The sequence below is a fragment of the Terrapene carolina genome, unplaced genomic scaffold (assembly GCF_002925995.2).
Source record: "Terrapene carolina triunguis isolate 2854851 unplaced genomic scaffold, T_m_triunguis-2.0 Scaffold374, whole genome shotgun sequence".
Taxonomy (NCBI): Eukaryota; Metazoa; Chordata; order Testudines; family Emydidae; genus Terrapene; species Terrapene triunguis.
In genome coordinates this window covers 10,223,123-10,250,607 of record NW_020664725.1, presented here as the reverse complement: position 1 = coordinate 10,250,607, position 27,485 = coordinate 10,223,123, and the positions used below count along the sequence as shown (strand labels likewise).

The 27,485-nt window shown below is 39.6% G+C and overlaps 1 protein-coding gene across 1 annotated transcript in view; it reads left to right on the top strand.

Annotated features, from left to right (window-relative positions):
- The first annotated feature begins 3,287 nt into the window (after positions 1-3,287).
- Positions 3,288-27,485, top strand: part of JHY (junctional cadherin complex regulator) — a 27,655-nt gene continuing 3,457 nt past the window's right edge. The window contains exons 1-6 of the mRNA XM_024196620.2: positions 3,288-3,640; positions 6,578-7,076; positions 13,865-13,975; positions 19,535-20,247; positions 21,376-21,667; positions 24,897-24,977. Coding sequence (XP_024052388.2) covers positions 3,303-3,640; positions 6,578-7,076; positions 13,865-13,975; positions 19,535-20,247; positions 21,376-21,667; positions 24,897-24,977 — 2,034 coding nt within the window. The 5' untranslated portion in view covers positions 3,288-3,302. The remainder of the gene's footprint in view (positions 3,641-6,577; positions 7,077-13,864; positions 13,976-19,534; positions 20,248-21,375; positions 21,668-24,896; positions 24,978-27,485) is intronic.

Here is a 27,485-nt window from a genome sequence, read left to right as displayed (position 1 = left end):
GGATTTGGGGGATGGGAGAGAGGACTGGGGCGGGGTAGAAGGGAGGGGCAGAGAGGATTTGGGGGTAGGGGAGAGAGAGAGGACTGGGGCAGGGTAGAAGGGAGGGGCAGAGAGGATTTGGGGGGTGGGAGAGAGGATTTGGGGGGTGGGAGAGAGAGGACTGGGGCAGGGTAGAAGGGAGGGGCAGAGAGGATTGGGGGTGGGGGAGAGGATTTGGGGGGTGGGAGAGAGAGGACTGGGGGAGGGGTAAAAGGAGAGGGCCGAGAGGATTTGGGGGATGGGGGAAGAGGGCTGGGAGAGAGGACGGGAACGGGGTAAGAGAAGGGGGGAGTGAGCAGATTCCTGGGAGGAGGGAGTAGCAGGGTAGCACATATCTTCTGTTCAGTTTCTTGTTCTTTTCAGATTTGCTCATCACAGTATGTATTAACAAGTAATGAAAGGGTGGCGAGTGCTATTTTAGGATGCAACACCACTGTCCAGGAGGGGGATTTAGGAAGGATTACAGACCCTCCTTAGAGGGGTTGCAAAACACCATCCAAAGGGCTGCAACTGTTTGTACATTCCCCACCATCACTACAACCATTGCACTCCCAGCCTGCCAGGAGTTTACATAACCTCTCTCCAGGTGCCTCCATGCAAAATGTCCCTGCACTCCTCCCCAAACGACAAGATTCCTGTAAGAATGGGTATTTCCTTAACTGTAAGGGATACTTTAGCTTGAGGCCCAAATAATAACACAACTCCTTGACCTTAAAATCTAAAATGCAGGTAGAAATTATGGCTGTTTAACAGAGGATTTTTTAAAAAATTATCTTCTCTGCATTGAAAACTTATAAAGAACAGAGACAGAAACCCAGTTTGATAGATGATATTTCCTCAATTTTTACTTGAGGCTTGAAAAATGTTCTTGACACCTCCTAACCAGAGTGCATTAGAAAAATTCAAGCTGGGATTTTCAATGGAGCCTGAGGTGTTAGTCAAATCCCATTAAATTGGTCATCTAATCTGGTCAGTTTTGCTGCTTCTGTTCAGAACATTGTGGGCAGCAGTGAAACTTTCAAAAATCAAGTCAATTTCAATCTACTGCCACTGTATAGAAAATCTACTAGTATCAGCAAAAGCAGACACTAGAGCTATTCATAGAAGAGGTGGTGACTCAAAAAAACAAAAAACAAAAAAAGACAGTCATTTAACTTAAGATGTGAATTTAAACTGATTTTAGTTAAACAGGTGCAAATACCTGTGAGGCCATTCTTATTTCAGTTTAAGAGCAGTTTATTTAATCTTCAACCTGTTCTCAACTGACTTAATATAAACTAAAAAAAAAAAAGCCACTCTTAAACCAAAATAACAATGTCCACATAGGGTTTGCACCTGTTTAACTAAAATCAGTTTAAATTCACATCTTAAGTTAAATGACTGTCTTTTTTTGTTTTTTGTTTTTTTGAGTCACCACCTCTTCTATGAATAGCTCTAGTGTCTGCTTTTGCTGATACTAGTAGATTTTCTATACAGTGGCAGTAGATTGAAATTGACTTGAGTTTTGAAAGTTTCACTGCTGCCCACAATGTTCTGAACAGAAGCAGCAAAACTGACCAGATTTGTAAATTTCACTTTGCTTCGACTTTGAGAAAATAGGTACAGCAAGAGAAACAATGGAAATGGCTGTCTGAAATCTATGGTTGAAAAGTGCTAAAGTGCTGTCTCTGAGTATGCAATGTACTTTACAAAGGTAAATCACGGTCATCCTCATTTCACAGATGAGGTAACTGAGGCACAGATAGGTGAAATAATTTGCCCAGTGACATACCGATTCAGTGGCAGAGCTAGCAGCAGAATCCAGGTCTCCCAATACGTGCCCTATCCATTGGACCACCTTTGCTTTCATTAGTTTGCATTTGTAAGGTTGTCTTCACAACCGTAAGAGTTAGAAACTTTAAAAGTGAATGCTTAATTTCTGTAGAAATTGATGGGTTAAATCCTGCAGCTCAAAGAAAGTTTTTTACTCATCACTGAGTGGGTGAATGGATATTTCAAGCCCTGCTTTATTTTAAAACTGAAGCATAGCTATCGTTTTAAAAATCTATACACACTAGTTGATTCATTACTCCTTAGCCCACAGTGTACGCATAATCTCCCAATATAGATCTGCTATTGCATATAGTATGATCCATGCCAGAGAAGCGACAGTTATAGATATCCAGTGTGTTAATAAAAGGCCTGATGAAGAACAACAATTTTATGCCATAAGAAGTGTTGCCTCTGGAAAACTAAAAATTGATGCGGTGACGTACCTGACACATGGCTTCCTATACCCATACATTAAAGTTAAACTTATGTTATATAAATAATCATTTTTAATACAAACAGACTTTCTTCCTGCTGCATCAAGCACTCCCCTGCTGCTGTAACCTATTACAAAAGAAAATGGCACTAAAATGTCAACAAATGTTTCCTATTTTCAAATGCTGACACTGTTTTAACTCAGCCATTTGATCCCTTATGTATATAAAGTGATTGCACATGGCTTGTCTGTTAACATATAAATATATTTTAAAAATTGTCAATATATTTTTATAAGTAAATATTCTTTGTCCTGCACTTATATCTAGAGGGATATAGCTATAGATATCCAACAGGGTGTAAATAAGATCACTAATGTAGAACATATGATAGAACAACTATAATCTGTTGCCTTAACTTTATTTCCCTGATAATATGTATACACAGATTTATTATTTTAGGGATAAGTGAATTGTCACTGCCATTTTTTATAATGATTAAAGGCCCTATTTTGCCACGCTTACTCATGCCGAGTAGTAATTTACTACACAGTTAGGCCCTAATCTTGTGAACACTTGACTCATGCTTAACTTTACTACCAGTAGTAGTCCCGGGATTTTAAATGGGACTATTAACAATAGTAAAGATAACCACATGTGTAAGCGTTGGCATTATCAGGGCCTTAGTGTCATTGATTTCCTATTGAACAAAATACTACTGAGTGTGAGTGGCAGACACGCTCCCTGAAGCATTTATAAATACAGGAGTGCATCAGCTTTGCAGGATCAAATTCTGAGTCTGCCCACAATGCTACTGACTGTGTAAACAATTTGATAGGACTCATCTAAATATTTAACAAACATAACTTATTGACTATTTCAGTGAACAAATTGTTTGTTTACATTTAGTCTAATATTTCCTAAATACAGGTCTGGTCTACACTGCAGCACAAAATATGGAATGAATTCTTCACATCTGAATCATATTTTTCCACTCTTCCCTTTCTACACATTTGCAACATGAATAATAGCTTATCTCAAAGAGTATTAATCCAGCCACATGGTCATCATACTAATTTAAAAAGACCATCTTTAAGTGACAGCAACTGGCATCCAAGTCTGCATGACTCTCAGGAGTCTGATTCTGAAAGCCTTACTCAAGAGATACAATATCAGTTAGAACTTCAAAAACGGATTTATGAAAATGAAGTACTGGTAGGCCAGTCTTCTGATGAGCTGGAGAATGACAGCTTAGACGAAGATAGTCTAGAGGAGAAAAGTCTGAATGAATCAGAAGGAGCAAATTATGACAAAGAACAATTTTCAAATGGAAAAGATTATGGAAAACATAATGAAAGGTAAGGAATATATTTTTAGTATATAGCTATGATAGGCCTGACTGCTCTTGTGCTAAGCCATTCGAGTAGTGCATTAAAGTGGGCATAAATGTAACTTACACCTACCTAATAGAAATAGTTAAATTGGCACAAAGACTGTATGTAGACCAGGCCTTAATGTGAATGTGAATTCAGGGCGATGTGTTTTGAAATGTATTGTGCTGTACAACTTTGTTTCTTTAGAAAAGAAGGGAGAGCAACCATTCTTTGTTCACTGAGGGCTAGATTGAAGCTTGCACAGACTACACTCCCATTTGGGGAAGTCAGAACCTGCCACCCCTAATATAAGCTACCTAGACATTGGTTTTGGGAGTGCAAAAGTAGGTGGGTGCTTCATACCCACTTACTTGCCCTCAAAGTAGGTGGGCAGGAGTGTGGGGAAATGAGCAAAGCCTTGCCTCTGCTCATCCACAGTGCCAGCCAGTACAGCTGAGCTGACGTAGAGGAGTGATATAATTTTCTGCTTCTATAGGCCCAGTAAAATAGACATCCATTCTTCTCTATGAGCTTTATCCAAAGTCCACTTAAATCAGTGGAAGGAGTCCCACTAACTTGAATGGCCTTTGGATCAAACCTTAAAGCACTTACCATAGCGGACTGGGTACTTGTTCAAAACGGAGAGTTGGTGACTGTTGTCCTTTTCTATGCACTTGATAGGATGGGGCATCTTTCTAAATAATTTAAGAAATGCATGTTTCACTTTTACATTCAGATAGTGATTTTTTTAATCACTTTGGTTTGCTGCACTTATATTAGAAAACTTATGTTTAAAACAATATTGAAAAACTGGAGGGTTGAATAGATGCATTTTTATCCAGTAACTATATAAATGCTAAATTAAAAATTCCAGCAGACTGTCTGTCATCCTCACACATTCTTACAAAAGCATTAACTTTATACATAAAATAAAATTGAATATGCTGTCATATGCATAAAAGGTTTAATGCTGTATAAATTGGGAATAATTGTTGTGTTTAAGAGAATTAAATTAAACCTGAAGCAATAATAATGTGCCATTTCAATCTAACTGTCTACTTAAAATAAAGTGGCAAACAAATGAAGGCTAAATGATTAATAGCGAGCTTTTATTCACCTCCTCAACAGGCAAAATGGCCAGTTACTGAACATTTTATTGCAAGTGCAAAGGATGTTAATTGTGCTAGAAACATGCTCTAATTTTAGTAATTTTTTGACTGAATACTATGCTGAATATGAGGCTCTTCATTAAATGGAAATTTTATTTTATTTTGTTTGAAGTTATCACAGTAAGTACTCAAATACAGTCCATTAACTGGAGCAAATATCATAGTATATGCATATGAAACCTCCTCTCTACATCCATTACTAACCTAGGAATTTGAAGAGGAAACCCTGCATCTGTTGTCTGCTCATCAACAGAAGTGTTGAATACAGAGTCCATCTAACCTTTATATCAAATGGTGGGGGAGGAATAAGAGGTGTGTGTTTTGTCTACAGATGATTAGAGATGAAGGAGCTCTTCACGCTCATTTTGTTCCAGTGTGGTGACCTGGACTACATAATACAATCAAGCCGCTGTGCACACATTTCAACACAATAGGACTCTTTGGAATCATATTTTGTTATTTGAGTGATTGTTTTTAGCAGAATATTACATATTTCTGTGCTTATGTTGTTTCAAAATAGGCATTTATTCTTGCATATGATTTACATTTATGAATAATAATGATGTTTTAAGACCGCTGTTGTTACTTCATTGGTATAAATTGTCAGGGATTGAAACACTAATCTCAAGCACAAAGTATATCAGGTCACTGACAGTGCTCTGAAACTAAAAGCATCAATATAGAACTAGAGTCCATTTGTTATTTAGATCACACTTTATATTTGTACATTTGTAACTAGTTTAGAAAGTGTTAATAAATGTTGAGTAGATGCTTTAAAATTTAATTGTTACAGATTCTGTAGAGTTCAGCAGGCCAATAGGTTGCTTATAACCATGGCTTGAAAGCCAGTAAGAGTTGGGTGCCTGACTTCTTAAGAGACTGTTGAAAAACCCACTTTGTGGACAACTGTCCCTAAAATCTAGTTCATATATGCCAGTTAAGATACTGCTGATCAACACTTTAGATTACTCTTCTCTCTCTCTTTAAATTTCTTTTCTGGTCTGGGGCTTTTTCACATGGGTGTATGACGTAGTTGAGACGAAAGAGGAACAGAACTATCTGTATTCTACACAAGACTTTTGGGAAAGCTCTATTAAAATAGCAAAGTACATATCTTGGCATTGCATGGTAATGAATGGAGATAATACCATAAAATCTATAGGCTGTTCCCTCTTAGGTATCCAGTACTCGTGAGGGACCAATGTTAATTGGAATAGCACTTTTCCTCAGAGAGCAGAGACCCTGGGGAGTGACTGGAATTTTCTATGGAAGATAAACAGGAATTATTGCCTCATAATTTATGCCCTCTTAAATGAAATTTTACTGGACAATTGAAAAAAGTAGTTGTTGCATTTTTATAATTGCATTTTCTGGGTGTTCCTCTCTTCCCCCTGTTAGTGCCATGATGAATTTATATAAGGAAAATGTTGTATTCCTTGGTCAGATTTGATAGTTTTAAGCCTAATTAGCATTTAAGCTAATTAAAATTAAAGATGAAGAAGGTGCTCTTTGTGGATCTTTGGCTCAAGTTCAGTGCAACTGTTAGGGCCCTAATCCTAAAAATGGTCTCATGCACGAGAAACTTTACACACAAATGGTCTCATTAAACTCAATAGAACTGCTCACATGTGTCAGGGTATACACGCGTGTGGGCAAAGGCTGGAATATTAAATTGGTTAGATATAACTTATTCAAAGTGCTGAATGGTTTTTCTCTTTTTAAAATATTAATATTTCTCTTCTGGTTTTCATAGCAAACAGCAACCTACGGACAGATACTGTAACCTAAGATACAATTCCAACTGGAAGAGCAATAAAGAGGGAGCAGAATTTTCTGAAGTGAATAGAAGACACCACGTTGCTGAGAAAATCCCACAGGGCTCCTCTCAGGACTCATCTTACCTCTCTTCCAAGGACATCTTGGAGGAAAATTACCAGCTGGTAGAAAGACAAAATGTATCTTCTGCATTTGATACAGAATTGTTAAGCCTTGATGGTCAACCTGTTGGGATAAGCAGTGTACCTTTTAGATTGCATACCAAAGGAGAGCTATCAGCAGATGATTGTCAGTACAAACACAGTTCCAGTACATACAGTGATGTTTTGTCTCCTCGATCTGTAGAAGTTCAGCAACAGAGAGCAAAAAAAGACTTTGTGGAAAAAAATAAACTTACTTTGGGATTAGCTACACAAAAACAGGATTCTTATCTTCATCTGCACAGTAGAAAGCGAGAGGAAGTTCACCAAGGGCAGGTGGGTAATGCATTTTATTTAGAACATCTCCTGGCAGGTTATGAACTAAGTGGATGGGCCACTGATTAAAGGGGCACACCTACTAAATCTCTTGGTTTTGCAGAGTGATTCCTGGATTTCCTTCAATCACATGTTTCTCCATAGCACAAGTGATGAAAGAAACCATTTGGGCTGTGTATCTTCCCTGCCCTTGATAGGATGATAGTGTTCTGTGGTGTTCATATTCCCAGTTGTAGCTTTTCAATGGCCCCCAGTTGTGCTATGGCTTCTAGAAAGCTGGCTGTGTCACCTGCTGTCGGTGCAGAAGCCAAGCCTTACTCTTAGTATTCAGTTGAACAGTAGGTAGGAATAATGCTTTGCTATCATACAGGTTCAGTGAGAGGAAGGCCAGGAAAGAGGTTCCTCATGCCATTTTCTCCAAGCTCATCTCTGCAACAGAGGCCAGGACTTGAATTTTAGAGGCATCGCAATGGAGGACTCAAATCCATGCCCTGATTTGGACAAAAAACTTTTTTGTGCCAATGCAAATTGATTACATTAGGTACATTGGCTAAAAGCCTGTTCTTTGATGGTTACCAGATTCAGGATTGTGTGTCTTGGGAGCAAGTTCCCAGTAGCAAGGGCTGTCAGCTGAGAATGCCCTGCGGTCTATCTTGAAAAGCAAGTTCCAGGGACCAGTGACCACATTGCCCTAGAGGATCTCAATAGCTCTGACAGAACAGAAGGGGAGACGTGGTCTCTTGGATAATGAGCCCAGAACTATTTGTAAGATTTCAACATTTTGCATGAAGCTATCTTAATAACAAACTCCTCCTGCCCTTATATTTTTTTATAACTCTAATTTTAATTTAATTTTACTTGGTAATAAAGTGATAAAATTTTCCATCTTACTTGATTTGATTCTTCATCACATCTTAATTGATTCATTTTGTTCTGCACTGGAGTTGTTTGGCTTAGCTTACATGATTTTGTTAATTATGTGCTCTACTAATAATGTACGCACTTGTCTCCTTATGGGTGGTAAACAGCAGTGTTGCAGCATGAAAGAAAAATTACTTCTAATGGTAGAACACTGATAATACAATAGTTTTGAGAGAATCAAAAAAACTGATCCTCTTAACAGTATAAAAAGCTTGTATTTGCAACTTTCCGATTGCTCTGATCACAACAAAAAATACAATTTATATTGTATGCAGCTTGAAAAATCAGAGAAAAGGATATAGATACGGTGTAGTCTGGGTGGATGCATTCACACATTTACTCTGACATTTAGGCCCACATGTTTCCAAGAGTATCTGCTAACCGTGAAGGGGCCAGATTTTGTGTGTCCAAACAGACACCTCAAGCTTGATTTTCAGGTTTGCTGAGCATTTACAATTCTATTTTAAATCAGTGGAAGCTGCTGGCACTACAATCCCTTGGAAATGAAGAGCCTAGTTTTCTCAAGTTCTGTTCTCAAAATTGAAACAACCAACATTAGGGGATACTTTTGAAAATGTTTGTTAAATGTACTGGACTACAATGCAATACAGCACTATCCATCTGTTACATAATGTGAAGATTAGCAAGACAAGGTGGGTGAGGTAATATCTTTTATTGGACCAACTTCTGTTGGTGAGAGAGACAAGCTTGAAAGCTACACAGAGCCAGTAAAAGATATTACCTCACCCACCTTGTCTCTCTAATGTCCTGGGTCAGACATGGCTACAGCTCATAGAATAATGTGAAAATGGAAGTTACAACATAAAAAGTTACACTGTTGAGTTATGCCACAGCTTTCTCTGTAATTGACAAAGCTGGCTAGTGAGACCTTCCATTGTAAATTATGTATCATTCTACAAGGCTAATGAACAACTGATGCAAACACTAGAGGGCACCTGCTGTATGTATTACAACAGTGGAATAGGGGACAAGCTCTTTGCTAGAAGAGATATTAAGAGCACTTGTTTTTCCATCTATAATTCAGTTGATGGCAAATATTATTAATTTAGATTAAGGCTAATTAAAGTTTATGTTGATCTCCCATTTTGAAATTCTGAAAATATATTTGTAGGCTATGCCTAGCATCACATATTATTAGTAAGTAGTATTGGTATTATTGTGGTAGCACCTGGAGGTCCTAATCAGGGATTGGGACTTAATTGTGCTAGAGGCTGAACATTGGTGCAGGGACTATGTCTTGTTATATCAAAGAGCTTACAATCTAGAGCCCTGATCCTGCAATAATGTGTGTGCGCGCGCGCGGACTCCCTTTGACTTCAGTGGGGCTCTATGCTTGAGTGCAGAATTGGAGCCCATAAGTAACGGATTAGGGATAACAACAAGGCAAGCACAAAGTAAATGAGACCACTATGATTAGGCTAATGAGCAGTCAGCATTCTTTTATTTATTGTCATGTTAAGCATTTTCTTTAGGAGCTACATGGACTAGAAAGGTAGAGGTAGTTAAAAATATCCACCTTTGGGACAAGACATTGTGGGCCACGCTCTGTCCACAGTTAAAATAGTGATACAGTGGAATTATTCTGGATTAACATAGCTGCGACAGAACCGAATCTGGCATTTTGTGTGTATTAACATATCACTGAGTACCCTAAAATGCAGGAAAAAACAAACAACAGAGTAAAAGCCTGTTCTGCAAAACACGTCCACCTGAAAAATGAAAGGTCCAAAAATGTCAAAGTAATTAATCCCAGATGGATTTAGTTTTTGAGGCCATGGCAGTGTAAGGAATTTGTTGTTTTTATAACAGCAATGCCCAAAATGTGCCTGGCGCTTTCCAAACAGCCCTTGCCCTGGTGCAGGCGCATCCTAAACATTGCTTGTATGGTTATTATATGGGGATGAGAGATGAAGAGTGGAAAAGATAGATCCCTTCAGGTTAACCAGTAGATTGAAAAGTACTGGATGAGAATGTATTGATGTATCTGAACTGAGTAGCTGAGCTGAGGTAATGATTAGAAAATTCTCTTTGAACTGAGAGTTTGTGTCAAGTTTTTTTTTTTTAGTCTGGAGTTAAAAGTTTAGATAATCAGATATGTACTCAGGTATATTTGTGGATTTGAGGTCAAGGAGATGATGCAGAGATACTGATTTTCATTAGCTTAGATTTCAGAATAGGTGGAAGGAGAATTGGCCATTATGAATTACAGTGATTTCTAGCCAAGCCGGGAGGGCCATATCACTTTCCAGTGGATCCTCACTGGCTAAATAAATGAACAAGTCTAACATTCTCTAAAGCAGGGGTAGGCAACCTATGGCACGTGTGCCGAAGGCGGCACGCGAGCTGATTTTCAGTGACACTCACGCTGCCCGGGTCCTGGCCACTGGTCTGGGGGGCTCTGCATTTTAATTTAATTTTAAATGAAGCTTCTTAAACATTTTAAAAACCTTATTTACTTTACATGCAACAATAGTTTAGTTATATATTATAGACTTATCGAAAGAGACCTTCTAAAAACATTAAAATGTATTACTGGCACGCGAAACCTTAAATTAGAGTGAATAAATGAAGACTCGGCACACCACTTCTGAAAGGTTGCCGATCCCTGCTCTAAAGGAATGGCATCCAGCCATCCTTGCTGTACCATGGAGCCTTTGAAGGGTTGAAAAAAATGTGAGGGAAACCCCTGAAAAAGAAGGGAAAAAACACTGATTAGATTGTTAGTGTGCGTTAAGATGTATTTTTACAACAGAAGAAACAAAAACCTTGATTCGGTCTTCACTTATGCCTGTTTTACAACAGTGTAACTACACTGACTACAGTGGAGTTACTCTTTATTTACTGTGGTGTACATTGGGCCCAAAGCCACAGAAAATAAGACCCTTAATAGAAGTATCAATATTGTCAGCAGGCTAGGAATCAGCAAACAATCAAAGGTGGTCTGGTGCCTCTCTGAAACATCATTCATCTTAAAGTTCTGGAAACTGAATTGGACAGTCAAGGCAGGTAAGTTAATCAGTTAACTGAGGTGACTAAATGAGAATAGTTAAGAAATGGATAATTGGCATTAGAGAATGATGAGGAGTATACAAAAAATAGCGTCTTGGATATATGTGTCAGCATCCAGAACACATGCTCTGGATGTTGTCTTTATGAACTGGATCATTTTCCACTTTTCAGCAAGTTAGAACGGTCATAATTGTTAGCAACACAGTTAACAGTGAAGTATAGCGGGTATAAAATGTTGCATTAAAATATAGAGCGCTTTTCATGTAATTTCACTAAATCATCTCTATAAAAACTTACTATGTTTGATACCAAAGGATCCTTATTCCAAGTTACTGTAAGATTCACAGCCCATTAGATCTGTGGGCTATATATACACACACACACACACACACACACACACACACACCCCCAAACATACTACAAATGCGTGCTTATGGGCTGATATGTATGTTCATTAATTCATATAGCATTTTATAAAGCATCAACTTTTTTGCAGTGCTGCCTGATTCTCTAAGAACCTGATGAGTTTCTTTGAGAGAGAGAAGTAGCTGCCCAATCTAGCTCAGCTGTACTCAATATGAGTTGCTTTCCTCCCTACAAACCTCTTACTTCAAAGCGAGGAACATAATGTACAATTTTTTAATGGCTCCAGACCAAGGCACTCAGACTCTCTGTGCACTGCGCCTTACCTCAGTGTAAACACCTAATCAAGATTGCCTGCGCTTCAACAATAGCAGCCAAATGCAATTCGAGAACCACAAGCCTTTGAAGTCCTCACTGCAAAGGCCGGTTTTCTAGTCTGGGATAATGACATGCCATGATTGCTGTCTTTGTTGTATCTTTTCAGTAGAGAAGCAATTATGGGCCTCAATTTAACAGAATAGACATTACACAGCTTATGATGCTCAAAATGCAATTTCATTTGATCATTTTCTCAATTTGATTGATATTAATAGAATAGTTCACAAAAAAATGCTGGCAGAGGTTGTGTCCTGTTCCTCTTTCAAAGAGATAATGTAGAAGTATGCTTTACCTGCCCAGTAAACTATCAATGCAGTGAGTCAGTGGGTTCCACCAAAAACATCTTACCAATGAAACAGCTGTGTTTCTCTGTCTGCTGTGGAGAAGAAAACCTATGAAGAGTCTTCTTAATTTGTTAACTTCTTTCCTGTAAGAAGAGCTAGTAGACTCTCTCTTACTGTTTGCAGCAATATGCCTTACCTGAAATATCAGCAGTAAGAGCTCCACCCCACTAGTGTAAATTCATTTCTGTTCATACCAGCTGACACAGTTATCTGCATAGACCTGGCTACAGCATATTACCTGTGTCAGCTGTTCTCATACTGGGCTCTGTGGATCATTGGTGGGATACAAAGCACTTGCTGTTAGTCCAGAGAGAGGCTGGCCTGAGGGCAATAAGTCAGTATCCAGTTCTTAAGAAACTGTAGCTTGACTCATGCAGCTTCCTCAGGTGCCGAGTGTCTGCTGTGCATTCCTCTGCAATCTATGGGAGCTGCATAGTCTTTCCAAAGAGCATGTGTGTGAGTGGTTTAGATATAAGCCCAGAGCATTAAACTAGGCATTTCACTTGTACACAGCACCCTGGTATAACAGTCAGGTATTTTACCTGAGAACAACACCCATATGAATGCTTCCTAATTTCAAGTGATTTGCCCTATATACCAAGTTTGTGGATATCTAGTACTCACTTCATTGTTTGGGTCATTGGCCTTAGGCAGCTCCAGTGTAATCCAGATGGCCTACTCCCTGAACAAGTTTGGTGTAGTTGTCCCTTAACTATGCTGTTTGGATTGCCATGCTGTTATAAGCGCCCCAGCCGCTACTGCTATCTGTGCTCTTCTTCCAGCTAGGATGCTGATTGGTTGCATGGAAAAGAGACAGTCATTAATGATCTGAGCTCAAGTTTGCATAGTTAGTAGTTCCACTGGCCACAGACATCTTCTCCCTGTGGCCTTTCCCAAATTAGCCACACCCACTCATCAGTGGTGCTTAGCTGGCGGGTCGGGATGTTTTGTTTACTTGGAGCATCTGCAGGCATGGAGCCCCTCAGCTGGAGCCATTGGCTGGAAACGGCAAACCGTGGCCACAGGGAGCTGAGGGGCTCCAGGTAAACAAACCGACAATGTATTAAATATTCAATTCAATGATTCCATAGAGTTTTAAATCATCAAATTTTGGTGTAGACCCATTTATAAGCCGACCCCCGCTCTTTGATGTGTCACTTTTTTACCAAAAATATTCGGCTTATGAACGAGTATATATGGTAGTTTTGATTTATAGTGCTTGCTGTACTGGATGAATAACTGCATTGGTCTAGGCTTTGCTATGGTGTATGTCCTCCCATGACTGTTTTAGTGCAGTGCTCATTGTCTGCATGGCAGTGATGGATGTGTAGTTTGCTTTCTTCTGCCTGTATTAGAGGTATCTACCTTACATATATTGGGCAGCTTGGTCATCTATTAGCTTCTGCTATGAGTAGGAGTCACTACTGTATGCAACTTTCCTTCCCTCTGTTCTCTTTGAAAGTGCTCAGAATGTCATCCACCACCTTCCTATTAATGGACACGCTACCATGGTCTCTATTAATACTGAATTGTTTGTGAACTCCCTTTGCCTATGTTCCTATTTGGCCCCATCTTTGTCCTGCCATGAATAATATAATGCTGCATTTTACTGTTTACGTTTACTGGCATGCGGATTGTTGCTTGTTTAACCCTTCCCCCCCATCCATAGATCTTTTATGCTGTTCTTGGCCCCACTGAACTACCCCAGTGTATAAAGTCTAGTGGCTCTTAATATATGTTTTTCTTCTTTAGGTTTCAGATGTTAAAACTGCTGATGAGAGGCTTATTCAGAATGCCATTGACTTTCAAAGCATGGCCATGGATCCTGCAGACAAATGGCTCCAGAGGTCACACCAACTAAAGGTTCCTTTCTGGGTGGAATATGAATCTGGTTTTTGGAATCTATAATGCAAACAATCTTGTTCTTGATTTTTTTTTTCCCTTTAAATTTAAACTTGTGGCAAATTTTTTTTTTTTTTTTCTTTTCTTAATATTACTATTTTACAATTCTTTTAATGGTTTTCATCTGAGGCTCTCCGAGCACTTACAAGCATTGCTGTTAATCATTTACAATGCACCTGAAGTGTGCTAAACTGCACATCAGTTATGCCTCAGACCTTTGTAAATGCATTAATCGTTTTACAGATGGACAAACCAAAGTAGAGAGAGATTAAGTTTTTCGCCCAAGGCCACATAACACGTTAGGAGTCCTGGCTCCCAGTGCTACGCTCTAATAGACCATATTTTTGCAAGCGACGTCGATAGCTATAATATAAAAAAACTACCTCTCTAATACAATGTCAAAGTAATTAGTTGCCAAAGTAAAATAGGCTATAGAGAATACACCTAAATATCTTCTTGTTCTACAAATCTTGGGCACTAAAATCCATCACATACATTAAGCATGGAGGAAATGGACTAGATGACCTCTTGAGATCCCTTCCAGGCCTACATTTCTATGATTAAGTAGCATATAGTATCTGCTTTCATAACTATTTATCCGACTCTGTAAATCCCATGACTACCTACTGACTGTCCAACTAGATAGGTAGCTAGGGGATTTATAGAGTAGGAAAGATAGTTATGAAAGCAGAAAAATTATGCTGCTTGATCCATATGATGGATTAAATCCACAATATACCTCCAAGTCTCAAGGAGTCCTGGATTTAAAAGGTCAAGTCTCTTTAGGATTATATGATGCTACTGGCCCATAAAACTAATACATCCAGTGCTCACTGTTTTTGGTGGGTTACCAGGGCTTCTTAATTTCATTGTTGCATTCCGTGTTCTTTGGGGAGGGAGGATGCTGATCTCTATCAAGGGGATGTTTTAAGACAGAAAATGTTTACAGGTGGAGGGGGGTGCACCTTAGGGTCTGTCAAGCTAGGTAGTTACCTAAAATTGATAAATCTAGTAGATGACTGACTGCCTTTCACACTAGTGCAGTGAAATAATTACCTCTTGGAATAAGACCAGAGTAGACCAGGTTTCATCACTGACAAAGACATAAGCACTTTAGAAGTACCTGAGAAAGTAGAATCCAGCTAGAACAGATGTGAAAACTATTTATGGTAGCATCAATAATTAATTTAGTTTGCTGCTCAGACTATAGTGGAGAAGGAGAATGTAAGGACCAAGAGATTCATTTTGTTCCTTTGCCCTTACAATAAAAAGCAATGCAGCTGTAATGTGGAAGATCGTACGTGGAGTACAGTATTTGAAAGATATGTAATTAGGCATAAATAAGGAATGGAATAGTCAGTTTAGGGCAAGAATAAACAGATTATGATCTGAATAAGACCAAAAATAGTCTCAAACAGATATAAGGCCAACAGCACCTGATTCTCTGTATCAGCAGAAAATTCTCCTAAAGCCCTGGCTGGGATGATTTAGTTGGGGTTGGTCCTGCTTTGAGCGGGGGTTGGACTAGATACCTCTTGAGGTCCCTTCCAACTCTGATATTCTATGAGTCTAAAGAAAATAAAAATGCAGTAAAAAGAAACAAGAGTTCAGCAGTCCTAAAACAGAGTAGAAGGGGAAATAAATCTGTCCCTAGTTAAGGGTTGGCATAGATCACTTCCCTGTCGGAATAAGAGGGGAACCAAGGACTCAAATCACAATTCACTCCTTGGTCAGCTCCTGAGCCATCACAGTTATGTCCTATTTCTTATCAGGGCAGACTGTATTGTTACAGTTTAGGGTTTAAAAATAATAACCGGAGTATATGATAAGTGTCAATGTTCATTGATAACCTTAGCTGAGAATTCCCATTTGTGTTTGAGTTCTGTAACAATCTTGTTCTTTCCCAGTTGTTTTTACAAGTAGGAAAAAATTTTGCGATCTTGATTTAGTTAATGAAGGTCTCTATTTGGCAATTTAGGAGAAGTGTAACAGTGACTTTCTCAAAGGGTGCTGGAGGCAAAACAATAGGGACCAGCAACTGAAGGATCTTCCTATGCAGCAATTTCTGCCATGGAACAGACCACTTGCTTGTAGGTGGGACAAAACCAAGTCTGCAACAGTCTTATGGTACCATGCTAAAGCCCTGCGGCCTGATTCTCCACTTCACTGCGCCAGTTTTACGCCAGGTTTCATAGATTTTTAAGGCCAGAAGGGACCATTAGATTATCTAGACAGGCCACAGAATTCCACACATCCACTCCCATACCGAGTCCAACAACCTGTTTTTCACCGATGCATGTTGTCCAGAAAGAGATCCAGTCTCAAGTTTAGAAATTAAGAGATGGAGAATTCACTACTTCCCTTGATAGTTTGTTCCAATGGTTATTCATGTTCACTGTTAAATTGTGCCCTATTTCTCGCTTGAATTTGTCAGGCTTTAACTTCGTTATGCCTTTCTCCACTAAATTGAACCTGCAATCAAACCTCTTACTGACCTTATAAAAAGCAAGATGTTCCAGGAACATGTTCATGTTTTGTCAGATGCGGTGTGAAGTTCTGGCTTGAGGCAAGAGCAAGGCAATGCCATGGCAAAAGGGGAGGGGAGGGTCTGGAGTTTTCCATGATTTGAAATCTTCAAGTTGAGACTGGACACCTTTCTGAAAGATCTGGTCCAGCTCAGCCAGCCATTGTGCTGGATGCAGGAGCTACTGGGTGAGACTTCCCAGCCTGCGTGATGCAGGAAATCCCAACAGTCCCCTCTGGGGATATTTTTCCATAGGAAAGCTGGGCTTTTCTCCATTCGTTACATGTTCCAGACTGCAGCATTCCCCAGTGAGGAGCTTCTGTCACTTTGGAGAGAGGTTCCCAAGCATTTCCTTGGCAGCTGGCACGTCATCAGACAGAGACCCTGCACCAGCTCCAGCTCTGCTCAGCCCGCTGTTTATATCTGCTTCTTGGTGTTGAAACCAGTCTGAGAGGAAGCATTAAGTGCTAGACTATTGGACTGTCTGCCAAGATAATGCTACTTGAAGTCGACTGAGTTATGCTGGTATAAAACTGATGTAACCGAGTGAAAAGTCAGGCTCTCCTGGTCTTTACAGGGTCATTTCCACCTGCTTTTACAGACTTTTTGTATGTTTAAAATAGTTATAAGATGGGTATGTCCCATCTACATAGGTAAGATCAAACATTGTGACAAGATATCCTGATATAGCAGAAATTGCTCTGCCGCTGGCTCATAGTATAGTGGCTGACTGGGTCTATGTGACTATGAAGGGAGAAGTATAAACATAGGGGGAAACAAGATAAATATACTTATTCTTCTTGCAAGCTTTTCTTCTCCTTGTTTTTGTGTTTTCCTTCTCCTCAGACACTTTCCCTCACACCATGGCCGGCTCCAGGGTTTTTGCCGCCCCAAGCAACCCAAAAAAAAAAAGTCGCGATCATGATCTGCGGCACTTCGGCGGCAGGTCCTTCACTCCAAGCGGGAGTGAGGGACCCTCCGCCGAATTGCCGCCGAATAGCTGGACGTGCCGCCCCCCTCCGGAGTGGCCGCCCCAAGCACCTGCTTCCTAAGCTGGTGCCTGGAGCCGGCCCTGCCTCACACACAGGTGGCTATGAATCACAGGCTAAACCCAGAATATTTTTTCTACTCCTAAGGGATTTGAACACCTAGTTCCCATAAATTTAATGGGAATTTGGCATCCAAATTGCCTAGCCTCCTTTCAAAAAAAAAATCTCTGCCCTAGTTTTTGTATTAAGTTTATGCTGAAGTAGCTCAAGCAGATTGTTTGAATTTCCTGCTGTTCATTTAAGGCAAGAAGCTGTGCTCCTTAAGAGAGCAAACAGCAGTTTATGCTATTATTCATGGTAAAAGATGTTCTGTAGATTTCAAATTTCTTAGTAAAGGAAGAATTTTACAATGCTACTTGATCCATCTAAGTGGGAAAACAATGGCTCAGTCACAGTTTGTCCCTGGTTCATGCTGAGACCCTGGGACCCTTCCATCGGTGGCACCATCGGTAAAAGCACTAATCATTATGGAAGAGGTCTAGCTAACAAATTATCATCTTGGCACCAGGAGTCAGAATTCCCCAGTGCTAAAGCTTTCACCAAAACATTCAGCTCTATATGTGGACTTAATACCTACCATTAAGCAGTTACTCTGAGTGCATATGCTATGTAGTGATTGCAAGTGTTGGTAACAAAAGAACCCTAGTGAGACTGGAGGATGAAATGGAGGATTTCAGTTCTGATGAAGATTAAATGGACTGAGAATGGCTTTGTGTATTACCTTTAAGGAAACCTATATGTTGCCTCAAAAGGATCAACACCTGGTGCCTTAATTGGGAAAATGATAAATCTTAAGTAAACCCCAGATTTCAAGTACGTTGCTTTGGGTAGTGAGAGAAGTCCCACTGAATTTAAATTCCTGAATTGTTTGTTTGTTGTTTGTTTGCTGGGATGACGTGTTTCAGGATTTACAAGCACATGAATACTTGGTTTAACAATTGAAACAATTGAAACTGTGCATCGTGATTTATTTCTTTGTCCACTGCAAACAAGTCTAAAAAATGCACCCTTCGAAAAGGTCGTGTGTAATCTAGGCTGTGATTAGTGCTGTGGATATTAGCAATAGGTAAAGGGTTGAATAACTTGAATTGAGACTACTACATGCAGACAATAACTCCAGGCAAGTCTCTTACTAGATCTATTGCTTTAACTTGGAATTCCAAAGACACCTAAGGACCTATTTACGCTAAATACGTCACGCTGGGAAAATACTTATTTCATCAATCTGGAGAGCTTTTGACCAATAATATGTCAGAGTAAAGCTCTGCCACTAGCTCCTTTTACAGTATTTTAATTTTTACTGTGTGGGAGAGGGAAATAATTGGCTGCTTGTATTTTTATTTCTTTCTACTAAAAACCATGACTTTTTGACATATAATTAAAATCATAAACAGCAATACCAAATCAGAAGTTAACGCCTTCTGTCCACCTCCCATTTCCAAATCTAGCAACAAAACAACCAGTAAACAGAGCCAAATTCTCTGCTGTTGTAAATTGGCACTCCTCTATTGAGGTCAATGAAAGTGTGCCATTCACACCAGAAGAAAATCTGACTCCAAAATTTCTCAATTATACACTGGACCAGATTGTCAGTTGGTTTAAATTGAAGTGGCTCCAGTGAAGTTAACAGGTTTGCCACCATTTACAATAGCTGAGGACCTGGTCTACTATACATACAAGTATAGTAAAGTAAAAACAAGACAGCACTTCAGCATATGGTTAACCTGAAGTACATGCTCAAGTCCCACTGACTTCTGCGGAATTTAAGCATATGCTTAAGTGCTGTCCTGAATTGGGGCCTAAGGTTTGTGGATGTAGAGAAATCCCTGAATGAAAGGTATTGGTGCAGCAAAAAGTATGTGTAAGTTTAGTATGTTTGTCTTTTCAAGATATCATTTAATATGCATGCAAAATGATCACCTCAGAGTTTCACAATACTCTTTTTAGGATCACCAAAATAAACGACCCCAGGCAGACAGAACAAAATTAAATCGAGTGCTAAGAGAGAGATCTTTACCAGCAAGTGATGTCCAGCATCCACCAGGAAGACTAGCGGAACCAAGACCTCAGCATCACACACATCGCAATGTATCAGAATTTGAGAACTTTCATATGGATTCAAACTCTTCTGAAGTGCTAGAACTTGAAAAAGATGACAATAGTTCACTGCATAGTTGGTTACAAACAAATCCCTTCATTGGTCCAATTACTCCTTTCATTAAGACTAGTTCAGCAGCAGATTGGGAGACACACTCAAATACTTTACAAAATAATTCAGATCTGGTAAACCGGAATCAGAAGCAAATCTCCATGAACTTGGCTTCATCAAGGCACCATCTTGAACTAACAATGCATAAAAACGCTACTGGGTTGAATTTATCTCCAGCATATACTAGTGAAGAAAACAAGAAATATCAGCAAAACCCCAGAAACAGACCTCCGTATAATCAGCAACATTTACAGAATAGTTATGTTTTGGAGCCTCTTCCACCTGATGGGCATGCCAAAGGTCACATGCTCCTAAACCAGAAAAGCATCGCATCTACTTACAATGCTAATTTTCAAGAATCAGTAAAAGACCAAGTTTCAACTCAGAATCATAGAAAGCAATTTTATATAGACAAGAGCCATCACAACAACTATGCTACCAACAGCTTGTGGTAAGGACTCATGTTTCAAAATGTTATTAGCATAATGGTACATGATGCCAAGGAAGTCATATTAGAGAAGGCCAAGGAAGTGTTCAGAAAAATCTGATACATTCAACCACAGTAATTTATTCATAACTTATAGTTTGTTCATTAGTGTTTGATTTAATAAACAGTTGAACACTATTTTTAAGCTTTCAATACCCTAGCCATTCCTACACTTGAAATTCCCTTTGATCTTAGTGTGTTTGTACATGCCAGGACTGCAAGATCAGGCTTAAGAATGGTAACTGAAAAACTGATATTAAAGGGCAAAACAAAGAAACATTTAGTTGCATCATCCATGAACTGAGTCTAGAGGAACCTGTTTGTACTCAACTTGGTTATACCAAAACCCAGCTTGTGGCAAGGTGGAGTGAAAATCCCAAATTGCTCCAATGCAATTCAGTGCGCTGCCACTCATCTTTCAACACTTGTCTATACTGGTATTCTTCTTAAAAATCTTCCTCAATTGCAGGTCCACCAGAAGTGGTCCTAGTGTATATAAGGTACAAGCAGCTGGTCGCATTTTTACCAATCCTGCACTTGCTCTGTTTATCAAATTCCCATCAAAGTCAAAGGTTTTGTGTGTCGAAGTTCTTAGAAGAATAAAATCTGACACCGCTAGCATGAAAAAGGCATGAGAGGTTAAAACTATTCATATAGAGCTTGTGTGGATTGATGGTAATAAATGAAAATTCTACTTTCAATGAACACAAAGGGCCTGATTTTTACCTACTTAAAAGGCCTGCTCCAAAGCCGACTGAAATCAATGGATACCTTTTCATTGACTTCACTGAGCTTTGGATCAGGCCCAGACTTTGCCCCAGTTGACTTAATGATGTTATTCCTGGTATACATGGGTGTGTGAATGAGATCAGAATCAGTCACAAACGGTCATGTTCACTTCTGATGTTCTGAAAGCTTGCGTGCGTAATTCAATGAGTTGAAAATGTACCCAGCAAACAATATCTAATGGTTTTCAAAATATGTTTGAATAGCAATGACAATTTCAGTTTACAGATTGCTTATTGGGGCTTTGCATCTAGGTATGAGTAAACACAATTTCCTTCTTTCGTTTTGTTTTGTTTTAAAATTGAGGCCATCCCAGTCATCTGGTCAGAAGCCACTAGCAAGCCCTTCTCCAACCACACAACTTATACAGACAATGGAACAACATCATCAAAAAATCTCTCAACTGGAAGACACTCACCTTGCCGAAAGGCAGTTCTCTGGCTGGTTTCCACCTGTAATCCCACGGGTAGAAAGTGACTCAGAGATTAACACAGAAAGAAGTGAAGGAAACAGAGTGAAAATTAGTCGCAGCAACTCAGAAGGGTACCTGCTGCAAATGGGAAAGCAAAAACAGCTGAAAGAGAAAGGGACTAGGAAGGTAAGAAAAGATGGGTAAGTTAGAAACCAATTTTATACTGCTGTTTCCTCCTCTGATTAAATTAGTACTTTGTGCTGGTTATCCATAGATCTCAAAGCACTTTAAAAGGGGTATTATTCCCATTTTACAGAAGGGGAATTGATACTCCGAGAGGTTAAGTGACATGCCCAGCATCAAACAAGTCAGTGGCAGAAGCAGATATGGAAAAAGAAAATAACTAGTAGCTGATCTGACCAACTCACTCCCACACTTTATATTCCAAGGAGTTGACACAATTCACCACTGCATCTTTCCACTCCACTTTTCCAGAGAAGGTCACCTGCTAGAACACATAGGGAGCTGTTGATCCTTTAAGTTATTCCTGTGGTAAAATGATTGAGAAAGAAGCCATTTGTACAGGACAGCAGGTAGCCAGGCCTCAAATCTGAATAAGTTATTATCTTTGTCATGCCCATTTGCCAGTCAGATCAAATCTCTTGGTTTCCAAGGGAATTCAAACTGAACAACATTAAAAGTTACAGGATTTGTGAAGCTAATGTTATAAACATTATTCCAGGTCTGCTGACAATCCCATTCTGATCACTTATTAAAATTGAGCTCTGTGTCTCTTCTGTGTGTCCAAATTTCATACTATAACCATTTAACACTGATGTAATGGAACAGTATAAAGAGATCCTTGTACACCCATGACAAATTAAATGTTTAAGAAGTTAGCTTGTCTGCACTGAGAAATGCAGCTAAGCTGGAATAATTATTCATGTGCTTCATCTAGGAGGCAGTTTGTGTATTGCTGCTTGACTGCCTCTAAGAAGGGTTAGCTGGATTAAGATAGTAACTACAGATTTCCTTCCTTTTCCATTCCCTGTGTTCAAGCCATTGTTTTTGTCCTTTTTTCCAATAACTTTCTCACACTTACACATCTGAAGAATTTTGTGGAGAATTGGATTGTTTATGTCTCGCAGTACAACCCAGCTTCTCACATTAAACAGAAGTCCATACAAACACACCAAGGTCAAATTTAATTCACACATATTTTGGCTTTGAAAATATATTGGAAATTATTACAGCTTCTTGAGAAAAACCTGGATTTATTCCATACAGCTAAATGGTTAACTCCCTGTATTAGCTTCAGTTTAAAAAACAGTTATATAATTGTTCCATAAAAAAGTTCGGATACTTGACTCAAAACAAAAGTCTAATATTTCTAATATAATATAGATTTCATTTGTTTGCCGGTTGGGCCTGACTTAAAACATGTTCATCATTTGACGAAGGTACTTTTTTGCTGGTAGAAATTCTTTTGGCATTTCTGTAGACACTACATTATTGGAATTACTACAGTAGGCGGCCAGAAAGAAAATAAAGCAAACCAGAGTCTGGATTATTAAGCATTTTCACTGGCACACTTTTAAAATTTTGCCCAGCTACGAAAGTTAATTGAGTCTCTTTGGAACAGATGTAACGAGATCCAGGAATGCCCAGCTCTCCCCAGACAAGCCAGAAAAGCATCTTATCCTGGAGCTAACATAATGGATGGTTAGAAATGGATTAAGATTAAATTCTGGTTCCCCACACAAACAACTAAAAAAAGGGTTTTGCACGGGGGATCAGCACAGGGCAAAAGAGAAGCGACAGTGCTCCCAAGCAGGAGGGTGGGTGCAGTGCACTTGTGTAGGCTCGGTTGAGGCCACTGCAACAAAAACATAGTATGAGAGTCCACTAGCAATGACCTTCCTTTTTGCCTGCTCCAGCCAATTCACTTGTAAAGATTTTGTTCCATACTAGTACTGTTAATTTTTAACCTTTTCAGGTGAATGATTGCTTCCAACTAAAAAGGGTGACGGGGTGCTGCTCACAACACTGTCATGTGGCCAAATGAGGTTCCATATAGCAATATTATTGGAAAAGAGTAAACTTTGCAATCCCTAGTTATTAGGAACTGGGTTCAAAGTCAACCTAATTAGAAGGTTCTCATGTTACTTATGGCATTTCTGAGAATGGAAGTATACGGGCACTCAAAAGATGCAAGAAGAATTTGACTAGCCTCATGGGAAAACAGTGTCTAATTGTTGTGCATCACCAATATAATATTGTAAAGAAGAGTCATTTTAGAAACTATTCCATATCGTTTTCATAAGATAAAGGGAATCTCTGACAACAGAGCCCTTTGTTGATTGGATTTATGAGCTGTGGGTTTTGTTTTGGTGCGGATTTTTTCCAACAAGTGTATTCATTTAAAGCTACGTGGCCAGATTCTTCTCGGTTACATCAGTGTAAATTAGGGGCAACACTGATGACTTGAGTGTAAATCAGGAATAATTTAACTTGTGTAACTGAGATCAGAATTACACTTAGTCTACCCAAACCATCTTCTAGAGCCTCTACCTTCCTCCCCAGGTCTTCCTCCCCTTCCTTCCATTCTGGGTGAAATCCTGACTCCACTGACTCTGGCCATTGATTTCAGTGAGTCCAGGATTCCACCTTGTGCCTTCTCTCCCCCCATCACTGAATTTGCTATCCCAGGCACTAGGTCTTTAGTTAGTTACCAGAAGGATACATAATGAACTTCTCTTATCACCAAAAGCAGGGTGTTTTCTGTAGTTTTGCTACAAGGCTTTGTTCAAAAGTTCTGTTAATGTAATAACTGCCAAATGCATTGTCATTTTAAGCTGTTTAATAGAATTCAGCTCATGAAATGCAAGACTGGCAAATTACAAAGTGGAGGGGGTTTGCCTGTTAGTCATTCAAATGCCTACATAATATGGGAAATTTTTAAAGGAATATTATCACATGAAACAAATTACATTCATTCAACCTTAAGTTTGCTCACTTTACTTATAAAGCAAGTGCCAAAGTTAAGGTTGAACATGCAACCTGAATTCTGCCCATCTTGTGCATATCCATTACACACATCTTTAATTATGTGATCATATGCTGTAGTACAAGCGGAAATTATTCATGCACCTTAAATACACAAGCATTCATGTGAATGCTTTACATTTCACTAAACTGTCTTTATTTTCAAAACTGTTTTCTATACACCCTGGCAAAAACTTTCAAAAAGGCAAATCCATTTTTCTCCTGTTCTGTCATTATACCTGGGAATGTAATTTATAGTAGGACATACCTGCTCAGGGTAAAGACACCTTTAAGATTTTTGCATTACTGAGGGAGACTTTTGCCCTCCATACCAACAGTTAAAGGAAGATGTATTTGATTCTGTCTTTAGCCTTCTAGGCCAAGAAACTACATGAACCTGGATGTGAAGCTCGGAGGCCTTGGACCTGACTATGAAGCAGTCAGAGAGAAAGTAGGTGTCACAAATAGCATTTTGTCTGCTTTTTTTGTCCCAAAGTTATGCCAAGTAAGCGGATGTAGAATGCAATGGAGATGAAAGCACAGTTGATAAAGTAACTAAAAAATGCCTGTTTTTAAATGTTAAATTCCAAAGAGGACCATCCTTCTGAGTGTTAGGAAAGCAACTAGTACATCTGTTAACCACGCCATTCATGAGTCCAACTAAGACAATAAAACAAAACAAAACATTAAGATCTCCTCTACCAGTTAGGTTAAGAAGTAGCCCCTTTTTTTCCATGTGCATCTCTCTTGCCAGGTGCCCTCTCTGATCCATATAAACAATATTGATGCGGGTCCATGGCCACCTAGCACATCATGCCTGTCATTAGGCTGCACCCCATCGCCCTTTGGAATTTTTTATAGAACACTCAAACTTCCAGCCACCTGTGCTAAAAGGGACTCTCCTTAGCAATACAGGGTTTGTTACACAGTTGAACAATTCTGCTCATCCATTAGCACTCATTCACACTAGCCAGTTCATTGCAAAACTATGTATAAATATGTGCTAGATTTCAAGACTTGGTTTTCACAAAACCCACAGCTAATTTTCATAGATTCATAGGTCAGAAGGGACCATTGTCATCATCTAGTCAGATATCATGCATAATATAGCCCTGAATTAATTCTTCATTCAAGTGGTTGAACTAGAATAGTCTGTTAGAAAACCCATCACAACCATTGATAAATTGTTCCAGTGGTTAATTACTCTCTTAAATATGTACACCTTATTTCTAGTCTCAATTTGTCTAGCTTTCAACCATTGGATCAACTTTCAGTCATTAGAGCTTGTTATATCTTTGTCTGCTAGATTACAGAACCCTTTACTGTCAAACTTAACTATAAGGCATGTTTTCCAATCCTTTAATTATTCTTGTGGCTCTTCTCTGAACTCTCTCCAATTTTTCAACAGCCTTCTTGAATTGTGGACACCAGACCTGGACACTATATTCCAGTAGCTGTTACACCAGTGCCAAATACAGAGGTCATGTAACCTCCATATTCCTACTCAGTATTCCTCTGTTTTTAAATCCAAGAATCACATGAGCCCTTTATAGCCACAGCGTAGCACTGGGAGCTGATCTTCAGTTGATGAGCCACCATGAACCCCAAGTCTTTTTTTCCAGAGTCCCGGCTTCCCAAGATAGAGACCTCCATCCTGTAAATATGGCCTACATTCTTTGTTTCTAGATATGACCTTTCATTCAGCCATATTAATACATATATTGATTGCACCTAGCTTGGCAAGAGATCCAGATCACTCTGTAACAGCGACCCATCCTCTTCATTATTTACCACTCCCCCAATCTTTGTGTCATCTGAAAACTTGATCAGTAATGACTTTGTTTTCTTCCTAGTCATTACAAAAATATTTAATAGCATAGAACCAAGAACAGATCTCTGAGGGACCCCATCAAAAATCATCCAATTGATGATTCTCCATTTACAATTAGATTGAGACCTAACCCCACTTCAATAGGTGCCACTGATTTTGTATCATTCTAGTTTCTTAATCAAAATGTCATGTGGTACCAAGACATCTACATTTATTACATCAACACTATATTGTAGTAGCACATCCTCACCTCGTGGGCATCCCCTTGTCTCTGGTAGCAGAGTTGTATGGAGTCCTTGTCGGTCTCCCCCACCTGGGCTCTCCTTTGGACCTGCAGCAGCCTCTCTCAGTCTGTGTCTTCTCCTGACTCCCCCTCTGGGTGTTCTGTGGCTTGGCCCTCCAACCAAGTCACACAAAAAAATGTAAACCCCTTCCAGAGCAGCAAGAGCAAGTCCAAATAAAAGTCCACACAAATCTTCAAACTAACAGCCCTTCCGCCCCTCTCGGGCTTCACTGTAGTTCTCTTGTTGACTCTACCTCCGGGCTCCCCCACCAGGAGCCTCAACTGCTAGTGTAGCTTGTTCCTCTGCTATTTCCTGTCTATTAAACCCTATCCCAGGGCTTCTCTCCACCAGAGAGACTTGTCTTCTAGGTAGTCTCTCTTGACCTGAGTTCCCTCAGTCTGCTTATTAGGCCTAGCTCTGCCTCCTCTGGCCAGGAGGCAATTAGTCAATCCCCCCCCCCCCAGGTGCAGAGCATGACTAATTGGGGTTCTTTCCCTTGCCTTGCAGATGATGGAGGTTATGCCCCATCACACACTTATCAGCCCAGCTTGTAATCTCATAAAAAAAATATATCAAGTCAGTTTGAGAAGATCTATTTTCCATAAACCTGTGCTGAGTAACATTATTATCCATCTAAACCAGGGATCTCAAACTCAAATGACCATGAGAGCCACATGAGGACTAGTACATTGGCCCAAGGGCCGCATCACTGACACACCCCTCCCCCGGTGCCCTCAGCCCTGCCCCCACTCCACCCCTTCCATGAGGCCCCGCCCTTGCCATACCTCTTCCCCCCCATTCCAAACCCTTCCCCAAATTCCCCACCCCAACTCCGCCCCCTCCC